Source organism: Cucurbita pepo, chromosome 2 (genome assembly GCF_057944985.1).
Source record: "Cucurbita pepo subsp. pepo isolate OVF chromosome 2, ASM5794498v1, whole genome shotgun sequence".
In the NCBI taxonomy this organism is placed as follows: Eukaryota; Viridiplantae; Streptophyta; class Magnoliopsida; order Cucurbitales; family Cucurbitaceae; genus Cucurbita; species Cucurbita pepo.
Window position 1 is genome coordinate 2728787 of NC_141799.1, and position 24987 is coordinate 2753773.

Genomic DNA, 24987 nt, shown 5'->3' on the forward strand with positions numbered 1-24987 from the left:
ATAAAAAAAAAAAAGAATAAAGAAATAAAGAAAGAAAGGCACAAAAAAGAAAGAGGAAAATCTTTAGAAATGATTTGCGTCCCATCGCAATTCGCAAAGCATAGCATAGCGTAGCGAAACCTCGACGGTCTTAATTTCAGACGCAGGTTTGACCGCTTCCCTGAAACTGGATTAACCGATTTTCCCAGCGCAATCCTGAAATTAATTGAGATTTCCGCCGGGTTTATGACCTCAATGCACCGCTTTCGGTTCCCTTCATCCGCCGTCGCCATCGAAGAAGCTCCAGTTGAGATCCCTCGTCCTGCATCCAAAACCACCGGATTCCTTCGTCGAATTTGAGCTGCGCGATCCGACGAGGTAGGCGTCGTTAGAATTTTATAAACTTTCACGATTAGCTTGAACTGAAGCTCAATCATTTCGCTAACCTTCTGAATTACATCTGTTCGTCTTCGCAGTTTTTCCTACATAGCATTTTATCGTTGAGATATACAAAGCGTTGTTTGGAATTGGAGAATTCATCCAGTGATTTTGTTTGCGTCTTGGATGAAACGTGAATTTACAAGCTGATTTGTTTTGTATGTTGCTCGTTTATTGGCCATTTGCAGAGAAACAATGATCAGTGAAATAGATATCATGTACATAATTATGGATTACACCGGAGCTCGCTTAATCCAGGTAAATTAAGCTCGTTTATTGGAATCATGGCTATAAATTACACTTTCCGTTTCATCAGCATCGAGTGATGTGAATTATTGAGTTCGTTTAATAGAAAAAAGCTGGTCTATGCAGAAGCAATGGATTCAAAGGACCGCCTGATTCTGGATCATCGTATTGTCAAGTAATGGCAACTTGAAGTTCTTGGAGTTCTTGTAGGAAGCATGAACATAGTTAAGGGCGTAGCTGACTTGATTCGGAGGACATCCAGTGGCCATATCGGAGTGTCCGGTACAGGGTCACACGCTAACAGTCCATACCCTCCGAGTCCAAAAATACGATTCAGGTATTTGCACCCTCCTTATGATTTCCAGAGGGCTTAGTCAAGAGTTTTGTTTTTTTTTTTTTTTTTTGTTTTATTTTATTTTATTTATTTATTATTTTAAATTGGATGATCATATTTAAATTTTAATTGGAAATTTTGAACATGGAGTTTGTAGTTCATCTAATGGCCAAGGAGTATGCATTCTTTATTTTGGGAAAACAAAACACTTCATGTCCAATTCTTGTGCTGCTGTATTATCTTTATATCACTTTTCACTATTCTCATTTTCTTTCCTCCTCGTGTGGCGGCTGCTTTATTTGCAGTGAAGTTGGCGACGAGGCGATTCTGAATGAACTTTGGGTTAGATATGAGAAAGCGGTTGATAAGGTATGATTCTGCCCTTCTGAACTTCTTTTTTCTTTGTAATCATGAAGAATGCTCGGAAGTTTTTTCGAAGTGTCTTCGTTGGGAAAGCAATAATATTATGTTTAATGTGACAATTTCATTTTACGGGATCTAATTGATATAGTTTACTGCATATTATGTACTGAACTATTGGAATAAGCACAAATTCGAAACAAAGTATTGTGGCGAGAAAAGGTTTAACTATAGTTTGTCTTGTAAGACACTACTACTTTATATATATATATCTATCTGTATGTGTGTGCGTGTGCGTGTATGTATGTATGTATGTGTTTTTTATGTGTATTTCCAAGTTTTATTGATAATGGATTATTGTCTAGGGACAAAATGTTATAATTTAACAAAAAAGCTAGTTTTTTTATAAACTTATTAAATCTGGATTTGTATTCGTATCTCTGTTTCGGTCTTCGGTCTCTCAAATTTATTCTTACCGTGCAATATTCTTAATCTTTAGGGGGAAAGAAGAAGGATGTTTTATGTTTTCTTGAAGCAATTTATTGTTGTATACAAGAACTGGAAACCAATAAATGCTGGCTGGCTCCCAAAGGATGCCTCAACTTCTGTTCAAACTACGAACTCGTCTACTTCGGATCATACTGTTGTTGGCTGCTCTAGTGGACATCCTTCCGAAATCATCTTAAAATTAACCGAAGAGGTCAAGCAATTGACTTCTGTTGTCGTTGAATGTAAGTTGATTTATCTCCACCACTTTTGAGGATGCTTTTGGTATTTCTTTATTTTATCTTTTATTTTTCCTGATGAATTGGTTATTTACTTTTTGAAAATAAGTTGAACGATTTCTGCTACGTTTCAGAGTGCATCTGAGATGCACTTTAGTGAATAAAATGGTCATCAACGTGAACTCCTTTCTGCATTATATATGGTCATCGCTAATTATGCAAAGCAGTATTTCGTTGGTTTGGTCGATTTTTGGGCTTTTGTTGATGGAAGGCTACTTGTTAGAATTCTCTGGTTTTCTCATGTTTGGCCGATTGGCCCTATGTTACTTATTTTGAAAACGTAGTCGTCGGGGGTAATTTGTTAGGGAAGTTAGAAGCTTGTTTTAGGAGGTTAGTTAGGGCGTTGAACGGTTTTATTTTAGATTGGCTGTTGGTTTAATGCCTCGTGGTAGTATAAATGCCAGCCTTTGTGTAACTTTTTGAGCGGATCTTAATTATTTTCAAGCCTCATCGGTTTACACCGTTCACTTTCACCCCAATGCTGTTTTAGTTATATAAGACAATGTACACTAGAGGAGAGAAATATCTGTCTTTGAGAATGAATTATACGAAAGAGAATTATTTTTCATGACTCGTAATCTTGTTTTGGGTTTCCATGCCTCCATCTTATTCTAGATTTCCTCTCATTTTATTGTATTTGATGTCGAGTTGTGAGGGTAGGCGACGACAGACTTCTTAAGGCATTGACGTTGTCGACCTTCCCTTTTTAGCTGACTTTATCAATTGCACTGAACTTTCGACTCAGGGAGGTCAACAGCGGACGTACTTGGAGCATCAACTGGATTAAATTTAACTTCAGAAGGGTTTCTGATCTTGGATGCCCTGGCAATAGTTATGCGTTCGATGCACAACTGTAAAATTTTTGGGTACCATAGTGGGATTCAGAAGCTCACAGCATTGATGAAAGGTGGTCTCATCGCTTCCGTGTATAACTATCGCTGCCAATATTTTCTCTACTTTTAGCTTGCAGTCTGATTTCCTTAATTTCAGGGGCTGTTATCCAACTTAAGACAATAGCGGGCGAACTTTCAGGCGATGAAGGTCTATCTAATATTGTTGTGGAAAATACCAGACTCCTACAACACGTGTTAATAAATGTGGTGTCGATAGTACACTCCTTTATCGATATAGATTCACATCTATGTGCGGAGGATCATTCTCTAAGCATGAATATACCGTCTTGTGAAGAGAGATTAATGTGGCGTCAGAAGGCGGTTGTGTCAGTGATGGAAGCTGGTGGAATTAATTGGTTAGTAGGTAAGGTATGCCAGTTTGAGTAACCAAACTTGTCATCAGAACTAAGTGATAAGTACAATAATATCCATTGAAATGGTGTCATGTAGAAGAAACTTGTAATCTAATTTTCACCACGCCATCATTAAATGTTTTTTTTTTCTCAATCTTTTGTAAACCATTATTATTACTAAATTTTTTCATCCACAAAATTTATATTGCTTTTCTTGTAGATCCTCAGTATTTATTATTCAGGCTGATTAGGATTTTTTTTTTTTTTTTTTACCAGAGTTGTTACGCGTTACTAGAAGGCTGAATATCAAAGAACAAAATATCGACGTGGAGCTCCAATGTTTGGCTATAAAAATTCTCTATTCTGCATTATCTGAGAACCCACGGGGTCAAAATCATTTTAAAAGCATTGGTGGACTTGAAGTCTTGTTAGATGGCCTTGGATTTCCATCCAAAATCGTTTTAGCTCCGAAGGACCTGGTTGGTGCTGACCAGAAAAGGTGTACACCCTTCACTCTAATTTATTTCGATTTTTTACGTGTTGGATGCTGTCTGTGAGAGGAGTCTCGGAGTTATATATCAATGTCTTTATTTCTTTTGACTGCTAACATTCTTTCTAAAATATTTTTCAGAGACGAGAGCAGCTTCCTTAACATTTTGCAGCTGCATGTTCTTTCACTGGCAGTCCTTAGAGAGGCCGTGTATCCTTTTTTCTTTTTTCGTTTCTTATTCTATTGTTCTCTACTGATTTTCTGGTACTTTCATGAATATCCTGTGCCCCGTGCGATTTGGAAGTTGATGCATGAATATGTTCATTGTTTCTTACTTGTAAAGTACATGGATTGTTGTATTTTATCAGCTTCTCTACTGTTGTATAGCTTGGGTTTTATGATACCTTTTTGTTCTCCATTTCATCCAGAAGTTAATACGTGATTGGCGTCCTTAACTGCATCCAGCTTTGGGAATTTAAACAACATGCAATTTTTGTGTGAAAATGGGAGAATCCATAAATTCGCAAATAGCTTCTGTTCTCCAGCGTTCACGCTTCAAGAAGAATACAAACTGCAGATTGGGGAGTTATCTGGACAGCAAGATTTTAGATGGCCTAGTCTTGACTGTAAATACAATGTTGCAGCACAATCAGGAGAATGTTCTGTTTTACCTTTAGCCAATCTCACTCATATTCAATCTTGGAATGAATATGTTGTGAAGTTATGCAGAGTACTTTGTTCTTTTCTTCTTGCTCCAGATGATGTTAAACCTCATCATCCTCAAGCATCTTCGATTCGAATCATGACACCTGTTTCATTGGTCTACGGCGATCTTTCAATCAAATGGGTCATGAGGGTACTTGTAGCCGTGTTCCCCTGCATTAAGGCTTGCTCTAATCAAAACGATTTGCCTGCCCACTTGAGGTCTATTTCTTGGTCGACTCAATCCGTCTTTCCTATAACTATTATGTTTTTTTTTAAATTCTCAAGTCTACCATTTTCCCTCACTGCTAGTTTAACTCGTTTTGTAGGATCCTTGCCAATGCTTTGCAACACTCCGTCCTTGCTGCATTTAGAAAGTTCCTTGTTTCTTCTCCGGTGTCTCTTGAAATTTTTCGAGAAGAGGGGATATGGGATCTTTTCTTCTCTGAGAACTTTTTCTATTTTGGACCTGCTTTTGAGGAGTTTACCCTAGAATCTTGGACAAATAATGATGATTTCTTGGAGAAACCTGAAACATATTATGCTACTAGCTCAAACTGTCCACCAAAGGTTGACGGGGTCGATTTGATTCAAATTGAAGTCATTTCATTTGTAGAGTTTGCTGCAACTTCTTGTGGAAGTGCACATAATTTAGTAAGTTATTTATTATTTCCTGATACCGCACCGACTATACTTGATTCTTTTATTATGACGTAACAAATAATATTTCTTGCTCAACTGGAATGTTGGTCCAGATTTTTCAGGTTATTTAATTAGAATTACGTATAATGTTAAATCATCACTTAACCCAAAAGCTAAAGCGGATGAATTGTGTTAAATTTAATTATATAGGTATTCTAATATTTCCCGGCTTGAAAATTAATAGAAGGCCCAACAAGTGGAATCAATTGGAGGGAAAATGATATTATAGGGATTTGAATACAAGATCTCCTTCCATAATATCATGTTAAATATTAGACCATATGATTAGTTAGCCTTGTAAGATTTGTTGCATTATGTTCTGTTATTTATAAATATTCAGCTTCTGGCTTTGATTCATTTTATAACTCAAAACTTTGTAATTGGCAGCCTGAATTATCCGCTTTGTTAGACACCCTCGAACAGTCTGCTTGTAATTCCGAGGTTGCCGTTGCTCTCTCTAAGAGCCTCCTCCGCATATTACAAATTTCACCCGAGAGAACTGTTGCTTCATTCAAGACATTGAATGCCATTCCTCGGTTGCTTAAAGTTGCGTGTGTTCAAGCCCAGGAACATAGAAGATCTGGAAATGCTATTTCATCCGATATTAATTTTGTCGAAGGTATTCAACCTCGAAGTAATCAGGGACACGATTCACGTGAGACAGCTCAAAGTTGTCTTACATGCTTGGAAACCATCATGGAACTTTTCACAGAATTTTCCTCAAAAGGAGATGATGCGCAAAAGTTGGTTCTGCTTAATCCAACATCAATTGACTGTCTGTTCGAATTATTTTGGGAAGAAAGTTTGAGAAGCCGTGTACTTAAACACACACTTGTGCTCATAAAGGTAATGGAATATTACTGATTTGTTCTAGCTAAGTTCTGTATCTTTTCGGGTTTCCTTCGAGAATGAGTTAAGAAGTTGTATCTCTTCTTTATTTATTTATTTTTTTTTATTAGAGAGATCAAAAGATTTTGATTCCAAAAAGAATAAGTACAGCCTTCCAATCATTGTTAATCATCAAGAGGCTGTGCGTGTTAAGACATCCACCGAGTCGCCGTATTTTGTTCAAAATTACAAAGAAGAACGAAAAAGAATTTCATTGGGGTGGTTTTCTTTAAATGCTACACTGGAAAGCTTACTTTGCTTGTATTAACCTTCTTTTTCATTTACTTTCGGTTGAACTGTCATTCAGATAAAAGCAATTTCTGAGGAAGATCATAAGGCAAAACTGTATATTTGTACTAAATATCTCGAAACGTTTGCTCAAATTAAAGAGCGGGAGAAAAGTTCAACAGAACTCTCTATTGATCTATTGGTTGGAATCAGGGAGATGGTTCTGAATGATCCTCAGGTATATATATCTACGTGCTGTAATTTTCTTAATTCCTGCATCCTAAGAACTATCTCAAAGCACATGTTAACTTTCTTTTCTTGTTGGCTTGTACACTCTTTTGGTATTCTAAGTGTTGTAATTTGTTTTCCTTCAGTACTACCAAGCTCTGTTTCGTGATGGAGAGTGTTTTTTGCATATCGTCTCTTTGTTGAACGGTAATGTCGACAAGGAAATTGGAGAAAAGTTGGTTTTGAACGTCCTTCAAACTCTTACTTGTCTGCTGGCTAAAAATGAAGTCTCAAAGGTACTTCTAAAATTTGTCTATGGGCGTCTAATTAATGTTTTGGTATCGTCGTATGCTAATGTGCTGAAAAACAACGACATCTTTATTCACTATTGTTCCATATGAGCTTTATTGTCTGCTTAATGTTTCTTATACATATATCTTGAGTATACTTGTCAGCACAAGTCTAATGTTTCTTTTTATCTGCTTAATGTTTATTGATGTACTTGTACAGGCTTCATTTAGAGCTTTGGCTGGCAAAGGTTACCAGACAATGCAAACTTTGCTCTTGGACTTCTGTCAATGCCATCCAAGTGGTGCACTCTTAGGTGTTCTACTCGATATGCTTGTTGATGGAACTTTTGACTCAAAGTTGTGCCCTATTATACAGGTGACTTGATGACGCGGGCATTCTTCTTGAGCTCTTTGTTGTCCAATCATCGTCCGACCTTTAATATCCTCTACCTTTCATTTCTTCAGTATGATAGTTTATAAGTTTCTACGTGGCTGTGCCTTTGTATGCGTGCAACTACTAAAATATAATATTCTCTTTACCACCATTTTGATGCAGAATGAAGATGTGATCATTCTCTATCTGAGTGTTCTGCAGAAGGTTAGAAATTCATTTCTCTTGTAGCTTGATATTCTTTCTGGATATTTCATTTCTATGTTGTGTTCCATTTTTTTTCTTTTAAATTCTTTTAATTTACTTGGCATTTAATTGGGCAGAGCAGTGAGCCATTGCAGCATCAAGGGCTTAATATATTCCAACAGCTTCTTCGGGATTCTATATCCAATCGAGCTTCTTGTGTGAGAGCAGGAATGCTGAATTTTCTTCTCGATTGGTTTGGTCAAGATAACAATGATGGCATCATTGTGAAAATTGCTCAGTTAGTTCAAGTAATAGGTGGTCATAGTGTGTCCGGGAAGGATATCCGCAAAATCTTTGCTTTGTTAAGGAGTGAGAAAGTTGGGAGACAGAAACGATATTGCTCGTTGTTGATGGCCAGTATTTTATCAATGCTATCTGAGAAGGGACCAACCGCTTTTTTTGATATGAGCGGGAACAACTCTGTAAGCCCTTAACACTGTTGCTATAGAACTATTTTGAATCATGTTGAACTTTAGAGAAGATTTCTTTCGAAATATTTTAGAACGCATTGATTATAATCACGTTGTCTCAAGTGTAACATCATTGAAAAAGTATGTCGCAAACTTGCAGCAGATTGGGTCTGTTTTTCTGGTGATTCCTGAAATCATATCAATGTACCAACTTTGGAAGTGTGCACTTAGGTAGTTAAATTAGAATGAATTTAACCATTTAATTTATTTGAAACACGCCTCTTCTTTGGATATCGTTTAATGAAACCCAAAACACGGACTCTTAATATTAGCATTATTGAATGTTCAGAATAAGCAGTTTAATGCTGTTTATTTTCCAACTAATTAATGATTCAAGTGAATATTTGAAGTGTATGATTATTTTGCATCTCTATGGTCGTTCGTTCCCGAAGAAGCTTTATCTTTACAATTTATCTTAAATTCAAAGTTGATGGCCTTTCTAAAGTTATATCTATTCTTAAAGCTTTTTGACTTCAATTTTTCTTCATATGTAGGGGATCTTAATTAAAACACCTGTTCAGTGGCCTCTCAATAAAGGCTTTTCCTTTTCATGTTGGCTTCGAGTAGAGAACTTCCCAGTACATGGAACAATGGGTCTTTTCAGCTTCCTTACAGAAAATGGAAGAGGCTGCTCGGCCGTGCTTGCAAAGGGCAAGCTTATTTACGAGGTTCCTCATATGTTTTGAAAATTATCTTTCAATATCTTTAATTATTTATTTGTATTAGACTCATCTTTATATTTTTATTTCTTCCGTGCTTAAATCTCCCTATCATGGACAAGTGGAGAAATCTTCTATATGCTGTTTTTTCGGCTATTTCGTGGAATATTTTGTGTGAGCTAAACTTTTTTATTTTGGGTTTAGTTTCTACGACTTTATCAGTATGTTAGAAACCAAAACTTGAAAAAGGCTTAACCGAGCACTTGAGAGAATTACTTCTTTCCTATAATCCTTTACCCAATATTTGCCTACCTAAGCCCACCGTTAGCAGATATTGTCCTCTTTGGGCTTTTCCTTTCAGGCTTCCCCTCAATGTTTTTAAAACGCGTCTGCTAGGGAGAGGTTTCCACACCCTTATAAAGAATGTTTCGTTCTCCTCCCCAACCGATGTGGGATCTCATAATCTACTTTTTCCCTTTTCTCCCTAACTCACTCGAGGGACTGAACTAGGTGCTTTCACATGCCATAGTTTGTTTGTTGTTCTCTCTTTTTTCTCTTCGTAGTCACTCCATTTAAACTATTGTTTCATTTCATTATACCAAGTGAAAGATCTCGTTTCTTCTTAGGGAAAAAACTACTTATTGCTTTAAAAACACAACTTATCGTCAAAGAGCGGAGTCAAGTAATAGGTCCTAAATTACACTAACTACTCTTCAATATATTACCACTAGACCAAAAGCTTAAAATTTAAGTTAATATCATTAAGGGAAAAAATAGCACCTAATATATATATACGTGTATATATTTTAGATTAAAGAAAGTAAATTTTTTTGCCTGTTCTTTTAATGATGTTCCTGGTGCAGTTGACTAATAATATTCCCTTCCCTTTTCAGTCTATCAATCTGAAGAGACAGAGCGTCCGGTTACATGTTAATATAGTCAGAAAGAAGTGGCATTTTCTTTGTATAACCCATAGTATTGGAAGAGCATTCTCTGGGGGTAGCTTATTGAGGTGTTATGTGGATGGTGATCTTGTTTCTTCTGAGAGATGCAGGTTCAGGCATTAATTCTTGTACATATTGTTTCACATTTTCTTCTAATTTTGGAAAATATTTTATCATTTGTCCTTGTTCTCCACGGAGAAGGTCGACTGATTATAATGATTTCCTGTGTCAGATACGCTAAAGTTAACGAAGCACTAACAAATTGCACGGTTGGAGCAAAATTCAGTGCGTCTTTGAGTGAAGAAGTTGACACAAAGGACTCTGTTGAAGCTGCATTTCCTTTTCTTGGTCAGATAGGTCCTGTTTATTTATTTAGTGATGCTATTTCTTCTGAGCAAGTGCAGGGTATTCATTCGCTTGGACCGAGCTATATGTATTCATTTCTTGACAACGACATTGCTACTTTCTCTGAAAATCCATTGCCTAGAGGAATTCTTTATGCTAAAGAGAGTTTGGCATCGAAAATTATCTTCGGCCTTAACGCACAGGTTTCTCTTCTTTCTTACGGAGATATAATTATCTACTCCGACCAGTGTCTCACACCCTATTCAGTGTCCTAATGCTTTGGTTTTACCCTTTCAGGCAAGCAGTGGAAAATCATTATTTAATGTTGCTCTAACATTAGATCAAATTTCGGAAAAGAATTATTTCGAATCTATTGCTATGGTTGGCACAGAACTATGTTCAAGACGCTTACTACAGCGGATTCTCTACTGTGTTGGAGGCGTCACTGTACTTTTTCCTCTAATTTCTCAGTCTGACAGATACGAAAGTGAAAATAATGGTCAGTTTTGTCAGAATGTAAATATAGCTGGTACAAAGGAGTGTCTAACAGCTGAAGTTATTGAACTTATTGCTTGCGTCCTTGACGAGAACTTACCGAGTCAACATCAGATGCATCTCCTTTCGGGTTTCTCCATTCTGGGATTTTTGCTGCAATCGGTTAATCCACAGCAGCTTAATATGGAAACTCTTGCAGCTTTAAAACATCTTTTCAACGTCATTGCGAACTGCGGTATTCAATTGATTTGGTTCTTAGTTCTTATTTTAACAGATTCTTCTATTGGTACCTACATGACTATATGTCTTCTTTTGTATATTTGTTTAGGCTTTTCTGAGCTGCTCATTCAAGATGCTTTATCTAGCATATTTCTTAATCTCTCAATCTGGATCTACTCGCCTTACGAGGTGCAGCGTGAATTATACTTGTTTCTCATTCAGCAGTTCGATAACGAGCCCAGGCTACTCAAGAATCTTTGCCGCCTCCCACTTATTCTAAATATGATTCGTAAGTTTTACTGTGACAAAGCTAAATTAAAATTTGCTTCTGGAAGCAAGACTTCTCTGCATCCACCTGGTGGAGTTCTTGGGCCTACTAGGGATGAAATACGGAAAATTCGTCTTCTTTTACTAAGCCTTGGGGAAATGAGCATTCGGTATAACGCCTTACTCTAAGACTGCTGCGTTTTTTTCTTAAATTTTTTTGCATCAAGTTCTCTTTATTCTTTCAATGATATGTTCTCATGAAAGATTATGTAACCTCTTTACACATCATATTACTGTTCTTTGCAGGCAAAATATTGTAGCAATTGATATAAAAGCTCTTATTGCTTTTTTCGAAAGAAGTCAGGATGTGACGTGCATCGAGGATGTTTTGCATATGGTAATTCGAGCTATATCTCAAAAGACAGTTCTTGCTTCTTTCCACGAGCAAGTTAGTTTCATTGGTGGTTGTCCCGTTTTTATCAATCTTCTTCAGAGGTATTATTGCTCCAATATTAAATTCAATAGCCATATTCTATTTTTGAGTTGCCTGTTTTTTTGACATGATATGCTGAAAAGAACAAAAATAATAAAAGGATACAAACTCTAGGAAGAGTGAGCGAAAAGAGAAGAAAATATTAGAAAACCGAACCTAACTGGTGCAGGCCTATGTTTATTTTTCTCTTAGTTACTATGAGTTAATATTAGTTACTGCGCGGGTTTTACTTGAGTCATTTAATTCGGTGTAAACTACCTGCCAATCAATTACTATGAGTTAATATTGGTTAGCTTAGGTAGTCAATAAAGTCTTGAACTCTATTTTAAGCAATTCATAGTATCATGATTATCATATGGTGAGACCTTTGTAACATAGAAGGCGAAACTCATTTTCTCATATGTTTGTTTTGTAGGGAATTCGAACCTATCAGATTGCTTAGTTTGCATTTCCTTGGTAGACTTTTGGTTGATCTTCCTTCTGAGAAGAAAGGATTAAGATTCTTCAATCTCCCAAGTGGAAAACCTAAACCAATTTCTGATAGCCATAAGAAAACTAGTTCAAGGATGCAACCGCTATTCTCAGCTATTTCTGATAGGTTGTTTCGGTTTCCACCGACAGACAATTTATGTGCTGCATTGTTCGATGTTCTTCTAGGGGGCGCAAGTCCGAAACAGGTGATCATGGGAAATATTTATTTGAATCAATTTGTTTGTTGCATTCGAAGATTATTATAAACGTTTCAATGACTTACAGGTATTGCAGAAACAAAATCAGTCTGATGTACAAAAGAACAAATCTCCTGGATCTCAGTTTGCTGTTCCACAGAGTTTAGTTCTTATTTTCAAGTTTCTATGTAGCTGTGAGGAAATTTCTGCAAGACTAAAAATAATCACAGATCTTCTTGATCTTCTCGACACAAATCCTTCAAATATTGAAGCGTTTATGGTACTATCAGCTAACCTATTAATGTCAAAACTATTGAAATTGACCTTTCGTCGTATTATATACTAAATTGTTGTTGTAGGAATATGGGTGGAATGCTTTGTTGACAGCCTCTGTAAAGCTTGATGCTTTGCAGCAATACAGAGTTGAGTCGGTCGGTCGAGTTGACAATAAAATAAATGAGCAGTGCAGTATAAGGAAACTATTTTGTGTTGTTCTTTTGCATTACATATCGACCGTGAAGGGTGGCTGGCAACAATTAGAAGAAACAACAACCTTCTTAATTATGCAGTCTGAGAAAGTATGTTGAATTCTTTTGCAACTTTTTATGATGTATTTTGTGGTCACTAATTCTTGTTCTACATCCTTTAAATTGCAATTATTGGTAATACTTTGATGATAATTTTGCTATACCAAAACATCTCGGTTCTTAGAATTTGTTTTTGTAAGATAAAGCGGAATGAGAAAATAATGTTTGATAGCCTGATCTCGCAAAATTCATCGTAAGAATGTACTTCGTTTAATGGATTTTTATCCTCTTTTTTATTTTATTTTTTATTTTTTAATATTGGAATCACTTTTTGGAGTTGCCACAAGGAGCAACTAGGATGTAAACCAATCATGAAGTCATAAAAAGGCTCTCTGGCTGGTCAACAAAGTAGATGATCATTTTGCTACAAGCTCATACCAAGAATGCATTCGTTGCACCTATTTCTTTGAGGTTTTGGTTTTTCAGTGCACCCGACACAGTTCGTAGGGAGATGATCTAGGAGGCTTTTGAGGCAAGTTGGTGTGTGTACATTGTTGTACGGCCTTTAGGGTACGAGGAACAATAGAAACTATAGGGGAGTTAGAGAGGGGCCCTCTTGGAGTGGGCTTGTTTTTTTTACGCCCTCGTATTCGTTCAATGTTTTTTGAAGGAAAGTTGGTTTTCTCATATAATATAAGAAATCACTAGTTGGGGTTGGGCGCTAAAAAGGGGTTTTCTTCTAGATTTATCCCTCGTGCTTTACCACCTAACTTGAAGGATAAAAAAGATCACACAATTCTTTGGGACCTTCGGCTTCTAACAAACTTTTAGTAGGGAGAGCACTTGATTCCCTATGTAATTGTGGCACGAATAGGTTTAACAATGACAAAATCCGCTCCTATCAAGCTTTCACCTCTGAACATCTAGAAGATCAAGACCTTTAGGACTCAACACAAACATATAGGAATCCCATTCTTCCATCCTTCTGTCTTATAACGGTCTTCTAAATAAAGGAAACCACCCACGAGACTACTAATCCGACCATTGGAGGGCGAATGGATGCATAAGGAGAAACTTTTGGGAAACTGACCCTTAAATCAACCTCCCCGCTTTTGAGAAACTTTTGGGTAATAAGGCATCTGTTTGCTGGATTCGCGGAGGAAGGAACAAAAACGCCTTTTGTCAAAGAAAGATACGAGAGAATTATTGACAAAGTGAAATCATTCGAAGATGATGAACTTGTCATCTCGTTGAATCCGGGTTGATGAGAATCAGATTGAGACAAAACAGAAATCAACAAGCTTATCAGGGTTATAAATGGAATTCTAAGATGATTCCGCTCATACAATCTCAACATGTGTTCCTAATACAACGACTCGTAACTTCCATGATGAACCCACTCAAAACCCAAAGTTGAGACAAAAAAGTAGAAATGTAACAACCAAAACTATTCGGAGGTAGAAAATACCTTCGGAACCGAAGGATTTATGATAACGAAGGTTAACTGGAAACTGAAAACAACAGAGGATGAAGGCTAGAATCTGAGGGACAGGAGAAGAGTGGAGAGAGGAGAGAACATTTTTTCTCATTTCTCTCATTACATTCTCTACTTGTCTTTGGGTTTGATTTTGAGTTTTTCTTGCAAGTTTTTAGTTAGCTTGAGAAACATTTTGTATAATTTTTCATTTTATCAATGAAACTTATGAATTTCCTTTAAAAATACGTGTGTATGTCGTGTATTTTTCACGGTACTATTATCTCAATTTACTGCTCTCCTCAATGTGCTTCAAAATGTCCAATTAACTTACTGATTGTTTATCTTGTTATCTCGACCCAGGGCCAAGTCTCCTTTAAATACTTTCTTCGTGATATGTACGAGGATCTGATTCAAATGTTAGTGGATTTATCTTCTGGGGAGAATATATTTGTTACACAACCGTGTCGAGATAATACACTATACCTTCTAAGGCTTGTTGATGACATGCTTATAGCTGAACTCGACCATCAGTTACCGGTACACTAGCATTTCTATTCCCCGCCTTCCTCATATTTTATTTGTCCACATTTTTCCTTTCCATCTAGGCTTTAAACAGTTTCTCAAGAAACAATGTCTTTGATTTATGAATGAAAAAATTGAAAAGCTTCAATTTATGCTGACCTAACTAGTGAGCTTATGGGTCCAATGACCACTCAAATTTTGAGCTTACAAGATTTCGTTTCAATTCAATATCATACCGTTTAAAGCTTCCTGTCTCTGGACGGAGCATGTTCCAGTCAACCGATGGTTAAATTTGTTGGGTTACGTTTTCTACTTAAGTAAGTGGGTTTTGAGCTTCAGTTTACCATGTCGGGTTTTATTCATTTAAGCTTCGTGCAGATTCTAGCAAATGTCTTCGATGTCTCTCCCGAATCCATGGAACTGGAGCTTCACATCTCTGCCTTACATGATGTTTTGCAAGGAGACTCTGATGACCAGACAGCAAGGTACTTACTATCTCTTTCCCCATTCGCCGCCCCTCCTCTCTATCTTGGAAGCTTAGGTTTATCGACTCTGACACAATCTGCTGCTCTGTCTTGTGTACATAGTAAAGAACAATGCTTAGGCCAGATGGATTTTGATATATCCATGTATTCTGCTGCCATCTATCTTTATGTGTTATTTGGTAAAAGCACATTGTTATAACCTGTAAACTGTTTCTTTACATCACGTTTCTAGATATGCGCAACATCAAATGGACGTTAAAGAGGACAAGATGGATGAAAAATGGTGGCATCTTTACGATAAATTGTGGATTATTATTAGTGAGATAAATGGCAAGGGACCGAACAAATCTTTGCCGAAATCATCAGCTGGAGGTCCTACATTTGGTCAAAGGGCCCGTGGTTTAGTAGAGTCACTCAACCTTCCTGCTGCAGAGATGGCTGCAGTTGTTGTATCAGGAGGCATAGGCAGTGCATTGGGAGGAAAACCAAACAAAATTGTCGATAAAGCCATGCTTTTGCGCTCGGAGAAGTTCCCAAGAATTATTTTTCGACTTGTGATGCTTTACATTTGCAAGGCTCCTCTAGAAAAAGCGTCGCGATGTGTGCAGCAGATTATTTCACTTTTACCTTCTCTTGTGGTTACTGATGATGAGCAAAACAAAAATAGGTTGCAGCTGTTCATCTGGTAATGCTACTTTCCCTTTATTATAGGCTTATGGCGTACTGAGGTACCCGATTCGGATATTTCTGGTGCTTGTGAACCTAAATTAAATTAATGTCGTGCGCGTAGGTCTTTGCTTGCTGTTAGGTCACAGTACAGAACGTTAAATACCGATGCTCGCATTCATGTCATATCGCATTTGATTCGTGAAACTGTAAGCTGTTGCAAATCAATACTTGCCAACAGTATGATAAGCACAGACGATTCTTCGGATAATGGTGCTTTTCTTAAAGAGGCTGGGTACATTCACAACCTGATACAAATAGAACGAGTTACTGCAGCTGTAAGTTACTGTGTATATTGATCCATGTGCTTTGTTGTGATTGTTTGTGCTTATTATATGTTGAACCATTTACATGGTATTAGGATAGAGGTGATTCTTAAATAACTAACTTATAGATAATCTTTAGACGACGTAGCGCTATGTCAATCATATTCAAACTGAAAATTAAATGACTGTTGAGTATGTCGAATATGGTTTTTTTTTTTTTTGTAGATTTCATATTATTCTATTTCAATATTTTTACTTTTTTTTTGGGACAAGAAACGAACTTTTTATTGATTAATGAAAAGGAAAAAGTGTTCAAAGATACAAATACAAATACAAAAAATAAAAAAATAAAAAAAAATAAAATCAAGAGTACCCAATTGTACAAGGATGTGGAAACCTTTCCCTACCAGATGCGTTTTAAAAACCTTGAGGGGGAAGCCCAAAAGGGAAAACCTAAATAGGACAATATCTTTTAGCGGTGGGCTTGGGCTGTTACAAATGGTATCAGAGCCAGACACCAGGCGATGTGCCAGTGAGGAGGCTGAGCCCCGAAGGGGGGTGGACATGAGTGGGTGTGCTAGCAAGGACTCTGGGCCCCGAATGAGGGTGGATTTGGGGGTCCCACATCGATTGAAGAAGGAAACGAGTGCTAGTAAGGACGTTGGGTTTCGAAGGGGGTAGATTGTGAGATCCCACATCGGTTGGGGAGGAGAATGAAACATTCTTTGTAAGGGTGTGGAAACCTCTCCCTAGTAGACGCGTTTTAAAAACCTTGAGGAGAAGCCCGAAAGGGAAAGCCCAAAGAGGACAATATCTTCTAGCGGTAGGCTTAGTCTGTTACAAATGGTATCAGAGCCAGACACCAGGCGATGTGCCAGTGAGGAGGCTGAGCCCCGAAGGGAGTGGACACGAGTGAGTGTGCCAGCAAGGACTCTGGGCCCCGAATGAGGGTGGATTTGGGGGTCCCACATCGATTGTAGAAGGAAACGAGTGCCAGTAAGGACGTTGGGTTTCGAAGGGGGTAGATTGTGAGATCCCACATTGGTTGGGGAGGAGAATGAAACATTCTTTGTAAAGGTGTGGAAACCTCTCCCTAGTAGACGCCTTTTAAAAACCTTGAGGAGAAGCCCAAAAGGGAAAGCCCAAAAATACAATATAGTGAGAGAAGATATTTTATTTATTATTTATTAACTGTCCGACGCGGATTCTTTTGCAGATAGCTGATGAAGTAAACTATATGAAGTTGTCGAAAATTGACCATCAGAAGCAGTTGCATGAACTAAGACTTAGAATGGAAGAAAGCTTATCTAACGAGTCGATCAACCAGAAGGTTTTTGAAGAGGAGATGCAAAGTAGTCTGACTTCCATTTTGATTGCAGACGACAATAGAAAGGCTGCATTCCAGCTTGCTTACGAGGAAGTGCAGCAAAATATCGCAGTGTGTATACTCTACATTGTTTAGTTTTCATACTTATCATCACCCATTTGTTTTACGTGTCATAGCAACTTGAAGATCGTTTCATCAGTCCTTCACAGTCTTTTCTATTGGCAGGAAAAGTGGATGCACATGTTTCGTGCTTTGATTGATGAGCGAGGCCCGTGGTCTGCTAATTCTTCTCCAAACATTTCTTCAACACATTGGAAGCTCGACAAGACGGAAGATATGTGGCGACGAAGACCCAAACTAAGAAAGAATTATCATTTTGATGAAAAGTTGTGTCATCCCCCATCAATTTCTCCTAACGACGACATTAATAACGCTGAAAATGTAAAAAAATCTAGTATTGTCGGGCACATGCCGGAGCAAATGAAAAGATTTTTGCTGAAAGGTGCTATGAAGATAACTGATGAAGGAAACTCCGAGCCCATTGAAAATGATGTTGAACCATGTGAACCAAATGCTTCTAATCTCAAGGATTCTTCGGACGGTCAGTACCTAGAGCAAGTCAAAGACGTCGGTGAATGGAAAGATATTGTACAGGACAGAAAAGATACTTCTTTATTTTCTCCGGTGACAGAAGAAAGCGAGGTACGAAACTCATATTAAACTGCACCCAATTAGATAAAATATTTCGGTTGCGTTTATTAATGGCTTCGTTCATCAGGTTCTCACGTCAACTCCATGTGTACTTGTGACATCCAAAAGAAAATTAGCTGGATATTTGGCTGTAATGAAAAACGCTTTGCATTTCTTTGGGGAGTTTTTGGTCGAAGGTACTGGGGGAGCGTCCACCTTTAAGAACTTCGAAGCTCTTAAAAGTTCGGATTTGACTAAGCTCGATCAAAAGCAGAAGTCTCTAAAGTGGCCTCTATATTTACAATTGGATTCCACAAAGGGTACAGTAGTTGATGATGTGGACGTGATGAATGACGATGGCAATTTAAAACGACCACTAAAAAATTTCAGACGTCATCGGAGATGGAACATTGGAAAGGTAGGGAGGGAAATCACAGATTTCGTTCGTTTTATCAGGCATTGTTTGTACAGAAATCTAATATTTCTTTCTTCCCAGATAAAAGGAGTTCACTGGACTCGATATTTGCTTAGATACACTGCGATAGAGATCTTCTTCAGCGATTCCGTTCCACCAGTCTTTTTAAATTTCAACTCACCAAAAGCTGCCAAAGATATTGGGACGTTGATCGTGTCTAGTAGAAATGACTATTTGTTTCCTAAAGGTAGTAGTCGAAATCAAAGTGGAGTTATTTCTTTCGTCGATAGACGTGTTGCCCTCGAGATGGCAGAAAGTGCCCGAGAGAGTTGGAAGAGAAGGGATATTACAAACTTCGAGTATCTAATGATTCTCAATACTCTTTCTGGAAGATCTTATAACGATTTAACTCAGTATCCAGTGTTTCCCTGGGTTTTGGCGGATTACTCCTCCGAGGTTCTTGATTTTAATAAGTCGTCAACTTTTCGTGATCTTTCAAAGCCTGTTGGAGCATTAGATCCGAAACGTTTCGAGGTTTGTTCATTTGACACTTCACACCGTATGTCCCTAATTTTTTTACCGTTATAATATGTGTTACCTCTGCAGGTATTTGAAGATAGATATCGTAACTTTTGTGATCCCGACATACCAAGGTGATTTCTCTCCTGATTTCATATTCTTAAGCAAGTTTTGGTATTTAATTTCTTTGAAGGGTACGAAAATTAGCTCGAATCTGTTTTGAGAACTGTCGAGATGGCACAATTAAGAAATTTGTCATTTAATCATTACACACTTTAATACGTGCTACCGTGTTAAATCAGTATTAATTGGGGAGAAAATGACATTATAGGGATCGAACCGAGGACTTCCTACGGGCTACCATGTTAAATCAGTATTAATTGGGGGAGAAAATGACATTATAGGGATCGAACCGAGGACTTCCTACGTGCTACCATGTTAAATCAGTATTAATTGGGTAGAAAATGACATTATAGGGATCGAATCGAGGACTTCCTACGTGCTACAATGTTAAATCAGTATTAATTGGGGGGAAAATGACATTATAGGGATCGAACCGAGGACTTCCTACGTGCTACCATGTTAAATCACCGTTCAATCCAAAAACATAAGCTTATGGGTTATGGTTTTAATTATATCAACACTCGAACACTCCCTTAAATCACGACTCAACGAAACAAAATTAGATTAATGATAAAAGTTGCATAGTTCCGTATATTTGTTCTACTCATGTCCTAATATTTATGTGCAGTTTTTATTATGGATCTCATTACTCAAGCATGGGAATTGTTCTCTACTATCTTTTACGCTTGGAGCCATTTACTTCTCTTCACCGGAATTTGCAAGTAAGTTGTCAAAAACTAAATAATGATCAAACGAGACGTTAATAATAAAGATTCGAATTACAAAAATCCCGAAATTAAATTTTGAAAGAAAAGGGTCGGTTGAGTGGCGTGAAGTCATTTAGTTATTTTCTGTTTGACAAATAAGCGTTCACTTCTGCTTTTTGGCAGGGGGGTAAATTTGATCACGCAGATCGACTTTTTCAAAGCATCGAGGCGACATATAGAAATTGCTTGTCCAATACAAGTGATGTGAAGGAGTTGATACCTGAGTTCTTTTACATGCCAGAGTTTCTCTGCAATTCAAACCATTATCACTTGGGGGTTAAACAAGATGGTGAACCCTTAGGTGATGTAGTCCTCCCTCCTTGGGCCAAGGTGTGTAATTGTTTTTTGTCTGTCGATAAACATCCTCGTGTGTTTCCCGAGTTATAAAGTGAAGTCAGTTGCTTTTGCATTGTAACAGCCCAAACCCACCGCTAGCAAATATTGTCCTTTTTGGGCTTTCTCTTTCAGGGTTGAGGGGAAGCCTAGAAGGGAAAGCCTATAGAGGACAATATCTGCCCGCGGTGGACTTGGGTTGTTACATGCATCTTCAATTGGCTTAAGCCATCTGTTCTTGGTCGCTCCCTTATTGATGTGTTCTATATAACAAACTTCATTTTGATCTTTTTGGTAGGGCTCACCTGAATTATTTATAAGTAAAAACAGGGAAGCACTTGAAAGTGAGTATGTTAGTTCAAATCTACATCACTGGATAGATCTTGTTTTTGGTTATAAGCAGCGCGGAAAACCAGCAGTGGAGGTATTATCTGAGAATCAAGTTTAAATCTCTTGTAGAGACCTTTCCCCATAATCCATAATATTTGAATGTGATGTATTGCAGGCTGCAAATGTCTTTTATTATCTGACTTATGAAGGTGCTGCTGATCTTGGCACTATGGAAGACGATTTTCAACGATCAGCGATTGAAGATCAAATTGCCAACTTCGGCCAAACGCCAATCCAGATCTTTCGTAAAAAACATCCAAGAAGAGGGCCACCAATACCGATAGCACACCCGTTACATTTTGCTCCGGGTTCCATTAATTTAACGTCCATTATTTCATGTTCCACTCATCGTCCCTCGGCCATATTACACATTAGTATGTTAGACACGCATATTGTCCTTGTGAGCCAAGGGCTAGTTCTGACTGTTAAGATGTGGTTGACCACTCAGTTACAGTATGGAGGGAACTTTACATTCTCCGGGTCTCAGGTTCGTTCTCGAACGTCTATGAAAGTCGATAATTCTTGTTATCTATAAAAATTGATTTTGTTGTGATTTACAAACTTATTAACGTTTTGCAGGAACCTTTTTTTGGAGTGGGTTCGGATATTCTTTCTCCTCGTAAAATCGGGAGCCCTCTAGCTGAAAATTTTGAACTTGGAGGACAATGCTTCGCTACCATGCCGACACCCGCCGAGAACTTTCTGGTTTCTTGTGGGAATTGGGATAATAGTTTTCATATTATTTCCCTGACTGATGGCAGGTTGTTACAAAGCATCCGACAGCATAGTGATGTGGTTAGCTGTGCAGCAGGTACCTTCATTATATGTATTAGAAGTATGGTATTTTATCGGCTTACTTCTGAGATCATTGTGATATTCCACATTAGTTAGGGAGGAGAACGAAACACCCTTTATAAGGGTGTGGAAACCTCTCCCTAGTAGACGCGTTTTAAAAACTTTGAGGGAAAGTCCAAAGAGGACAATGTATGCTAGCATTGGGCTTGAGTCTTTACAAATGGTATCAGAGCCAGACACTCGGTGATGTGCCAGCGAGGAGGCTGTTCCCTGAAGGGGGTAGACACGAGGCGGTGTGCCAGTAAGGACGTTGGGCACCGAAGGGGGTGGATTTGGAGGGGGTCCCACATCGACTGGAGAAAGGAACGAGTGCTAGTGAGGACGTTGGACCCTGAAGGGGGGTGGATTGTGATATCCCACATTGGTTGAGGAGGAGAACGAAATACACTTTATAAGGGTGTGGAAACCTCTCCCTAGCAAACGCGTTTTAAAAACCTTGAGGAGAAGCTCGAAAGAGAAAACCCAAAAAAGACAATATCTGCTAGCGGTGGGCTTGGGCCGTTACAATCATTCTCCAGACAAGACAAATCTAATGACTTTCTTTTGTGATGGGATTGTTAGGAGGGGTATATCTACCGTTTTGCACCGGTTAATTATAACGTAGGTAAAGGAGATTATCAATAGGATTAGTAAGAGGCATCGAATGTGGGCATATTTAGGGCTCGATCTAAGAGGAATATGCCTCCAAATTTTGTACGCATTTGGTTCACGAGTTACATAAGCTTAGGCTTCTTGAATCCGCCCTCTAGGTTATACATTGGATTTTATTAATCACAAATTCACAAATCAAATACATAGTTTATTTAATCTATTCCTCTGCACAATTCGAAACAAGCTACACAAATCAAGGCTTTCCATCCCCAATTCGAAGCCTTATCTAGCAGCTACTTATAGGAGAGGAGTTGGTGCAATTCAAGTTTCATTACTAGGGTTACAAGTTGAATGAGATTTGGTATCTAGGGAGACTAGTTGCGGGGATTAGTCTGGGAGAGAACCGAACCTCCCAACTTCTTAGTCGTTTTTGCATACCGTGCCGAAGGACGGCCTTATATACCAACCTCTGGCTCAAGGGACAGGGTGCTATGCCGGCTCACCCATGCCACCCAACCTGTTCTTGGAAACCCATTCACAAAGGAAGACGTCCAAGACACTAGCTTTGCAACACTCGGCCACACCATGACGCACACATGTGCCATAGGGTAACTTACTTAGGTCACAAGGCCCAAGAGTGGTGGAGAGGTGACATCGTGCTTCCCTCCTATAGAAAGTTGATTCATCTTACGGTGACCTGACCAAACATAACTTGTTCGGTTAGCATTGTATGTCAATTATGTCTTCATCTACAATGGATCATTGGGTAGTGCGTTATTTGAAATTGATTATCATTTTGGATATATTTTTACGAAAGCTAAAAATGGAGTTTGAATAGATCATCTTTGTAACATGGGCGTGATTAACATATATATTCCAGCTTGAGGACTTTAATGTGTGTGTATATGTATAATTGTCTCATATCTATCCTCAGTAATATACATTTGTTCGAATACTATGATGATACGATAATTATCAATGTTGCAGTGACATCGGATGGAAGCATTCTTGCTACGGGAAGTTACGACACTACAGTTATGGTGTGGAATGTTCTCCGTGGTAGGTTCTCTGAAAAAAAAGCACGCAATACACAATCCGAGTCACCTCGAAAAGACAATGTCATTGCAGAGACTCCATTCCATGTTCTCTGTGGGCATGACGACATAATTACGTGCTTATATGTTAGCGTGGAGCTAGACATAGTTATCAGTGGTTCAAAAGACGGGACTTGCATTTTTCATACTCTTCGTGAGGGACGATACATAAGATCTTTGCATCATCCATCTGGTTGTGGATTGTCAAAGCTCGTGGCTTCTCGGCATGGCAGAGTCGTGTTTTATGCTGATGATGATCTTAGTTTGCATCTCTATTCAATAAATGGTAAACATTTGGCTGCTTCGGAATCCAATGGCCGCCTCAACTGTGTCCAACTCAGCCAATGTGGCGAGTTTTTGGTTTGTGCTGGTGATCATGGCCAGATAGTCGTCCGCTCCATGAACTCGCTCGAGGTTATAAGTAGGTACAATGGAATTGGAAAAGTAATCGTGTCTCTAACCGTTACCGCCGAAGAATGCTTCCTTGCTGGAACAAAAGATGGAAGTCTTCTTGTATATTCGATCGAGAATCCTCAGCTACGAAAAGCTAGCCCGTCTCGAAATACCAAAACTAAACCTTCTGCTGTGTGATAGAACCTCTCTCAGTAGATATGGGATTCTGACATGCTGCACTATTGCCCCAGGTTTGTCTTCATAGTTACCAATATTGTTCTGTTTATTATGTAGTTTAAAGATTGTCCAGAAAAACAGGAAAAACAAACAAAAAAAAACAGTCTTAAGACAAAACCAGAGTGAATTTTATGATGAACAAGTAAAGTTTTATGATGAACAAACGTCTCGATCCATATTTATTAGAAAATAAACTTACACCGTGTTCGTCTTCCATAATGTTTATGCAAACTCTGCAGAGCATTTTGCAGTAACCATGACTTTGGAGTTATGATCTGTTTCAATTTTTTGAAGTACTCCATGTCTGAGGATCTGGAAGGATGTTCTTGCTGATAGCTCGAACAGCTTAACGTATCCGAGCTTATATTGCTTCAAATACGACACAGGATAGTCCCGACGCAATTTTTTCTCTACACCATGAGATTTCTACTTGATCATCTCTTATACAAATCTGATTATCTTCATCTTGGGGAAATGTATAGACAGTGGAGGAGCTGAAACTTGTATATAATCGGTAGACTAAATGTCCATTATCAGTTGGTGCACCTCAGTCATCCTTTGAGGCCTTGAACTTTAAGAACATCTTTTCAATAGGTTTAGTTTTTATTTAAACTGTTCATATCAATTTGTATATTTTACTCATCTTGTTGATTTAGTAATACTTAGCTTTTAGCTGCTCCATGTCATGCTAATCGTTTATTGAAACGTCCTCGAGATAAGATAAGTTAAGTTGTATCTGTCAACGGTTCTAAATTTAGTTTCAATTTCTAATATGGCTCTAGATTTCGTTTCCTTTTCTTTCATTTTCTTGCATTTTGTATCTGTTGGAGGTTCTTGATATGAGATAACTTGTGAGCTCGGGGATTGAAAATGAATGTGTTCGGGTCGTATTGCTTACTGTTTAAAAATATGAAAAATGGTCGATTACTATGTTCGTTTCAATAATGGATTTTTAGGAAACTTGTCACAATTTGGCATAAATTTGAAATTTTTGCTACAGGTTGATAGTGAAAAAGAATTGGATATCGTAATTTTGGATGCTTTATATTTTAACGCTCAAGCGGTTGATTCCTATTTGCCTTGAGAAGTACATAGCTTCTTATACGCCCAAATATACCCGTTAGTTTTGTTGCCTCT

The 24987-nt window shown here is 38.0% G+C and overlaps 1 protein-coding gene and 1 long non-coding RNA gene across 7 annotated transcripts; one reads left to right on the top strand and one right to left on the bottom strand.

Annotated features, from left to right (window-relative positions):
* The first annotated feature begins 57 nt into the window (after positions 1-57).
* Positions 58-24648, top strand: LOC111789239 (binding protein). 6 transcript variants are annotated; one of them, XR_002814302.2, is made up of 42 exons: positions 62-357; positions 456-675; positions 790-1000; positions 1303-1366; positions 1857-2088; positions 2888-3049; positions 3133-3399; positions 3665-3887; positions 4020-4088; positions 4344-4802; positions 4910-5234; positions 5670-6128; positions 6478-6636; positions 6773-6922; positions 7137-7292; positions 7473-7514; positions 7631-7975; positions 8518-8691; positions 9576-9736; positions 9859-10174; positions 10269-10701; positions 10795-11122; positions 11259-11447; positions 11861-12122; positions 12202-12393; positions 12473-12691; positions 14478-14654; positions 15018-15124; positions 15357-15809; positions 15915-16128; positions 17333-17554; positions 17669-18145; positions 18222-18551; positions 18630-19082; positions 19155-19201; positions 19819-19912; positions 20081-20287; positions 20589-20714; positions 20796-21167; positions 21260-21491; positions 23114-23864; positions 24090-24648. XR_002814302.2 is itself a non-coding variant. In XM_023669945.2 (41 exons), exons 3-41 carry the CDS (start codon positions 879-881, stop codon positions 23809-23811), a joined length of 9717 nt encoding a protein of 3238 aa, XP_023525713.2. In that variant the 5' UTR covers positions 62-357; positions 456-675; positions 790-878; the 3' UTR covers positions 23812-23868. The 6 variants fall into 6 exon arrangements, 2 of the variants coding, with proteins under 2 accessions (XP_086977337.1, XP_023525713.2); XR_002814304.2 differs by having other exon boundaries at positions 24145-24648; XR_002814303.2 differs by having other exon boundaries at positions 606-675.
* LOC147793373 (uncharacterized) lies at positions 23691-24186 on the bottom strand. The gene is made up of 2 exons (XR_015419806.1): positions 24050-24186; positions 23691-23892 (listed from the first exon to the last, which is right to left on the bottom strand). It is a non-coding gene; the product is annotated as an uncharacterized LOC147793373 (long non-coding RNA).
* Positions 24649-24987: the final 339 nt, after the last annotated feature.

What these genes read in the sequence shown, in the direction of transcription:
- LOC111789239 (XM_023669945.2), top strand. Translation starts at nt 879, where the DNA reads ATGAACATAGTTAAGGGCGTAGCTGACTTGATTCGGAGGACATCCAGT. An exon ending in GACTTCTGTTGTCGTTGAAT is followed by an intron (nt 2,089 to 2,887) that starts GTAAGTTGATTT and finishes CTTTCGACTCAG; the next exon opens with GGAGGTCAACAGCGGACGTA. An exon ending in ATATGAGCGGGAACAACTCT is followed by an intron (nt 7,976 to 8,517) that starts GTAAGCCCTTAA and finishes CTTCATATGTAG; the next exon opens with GGGATCTTAATTAAAACACC.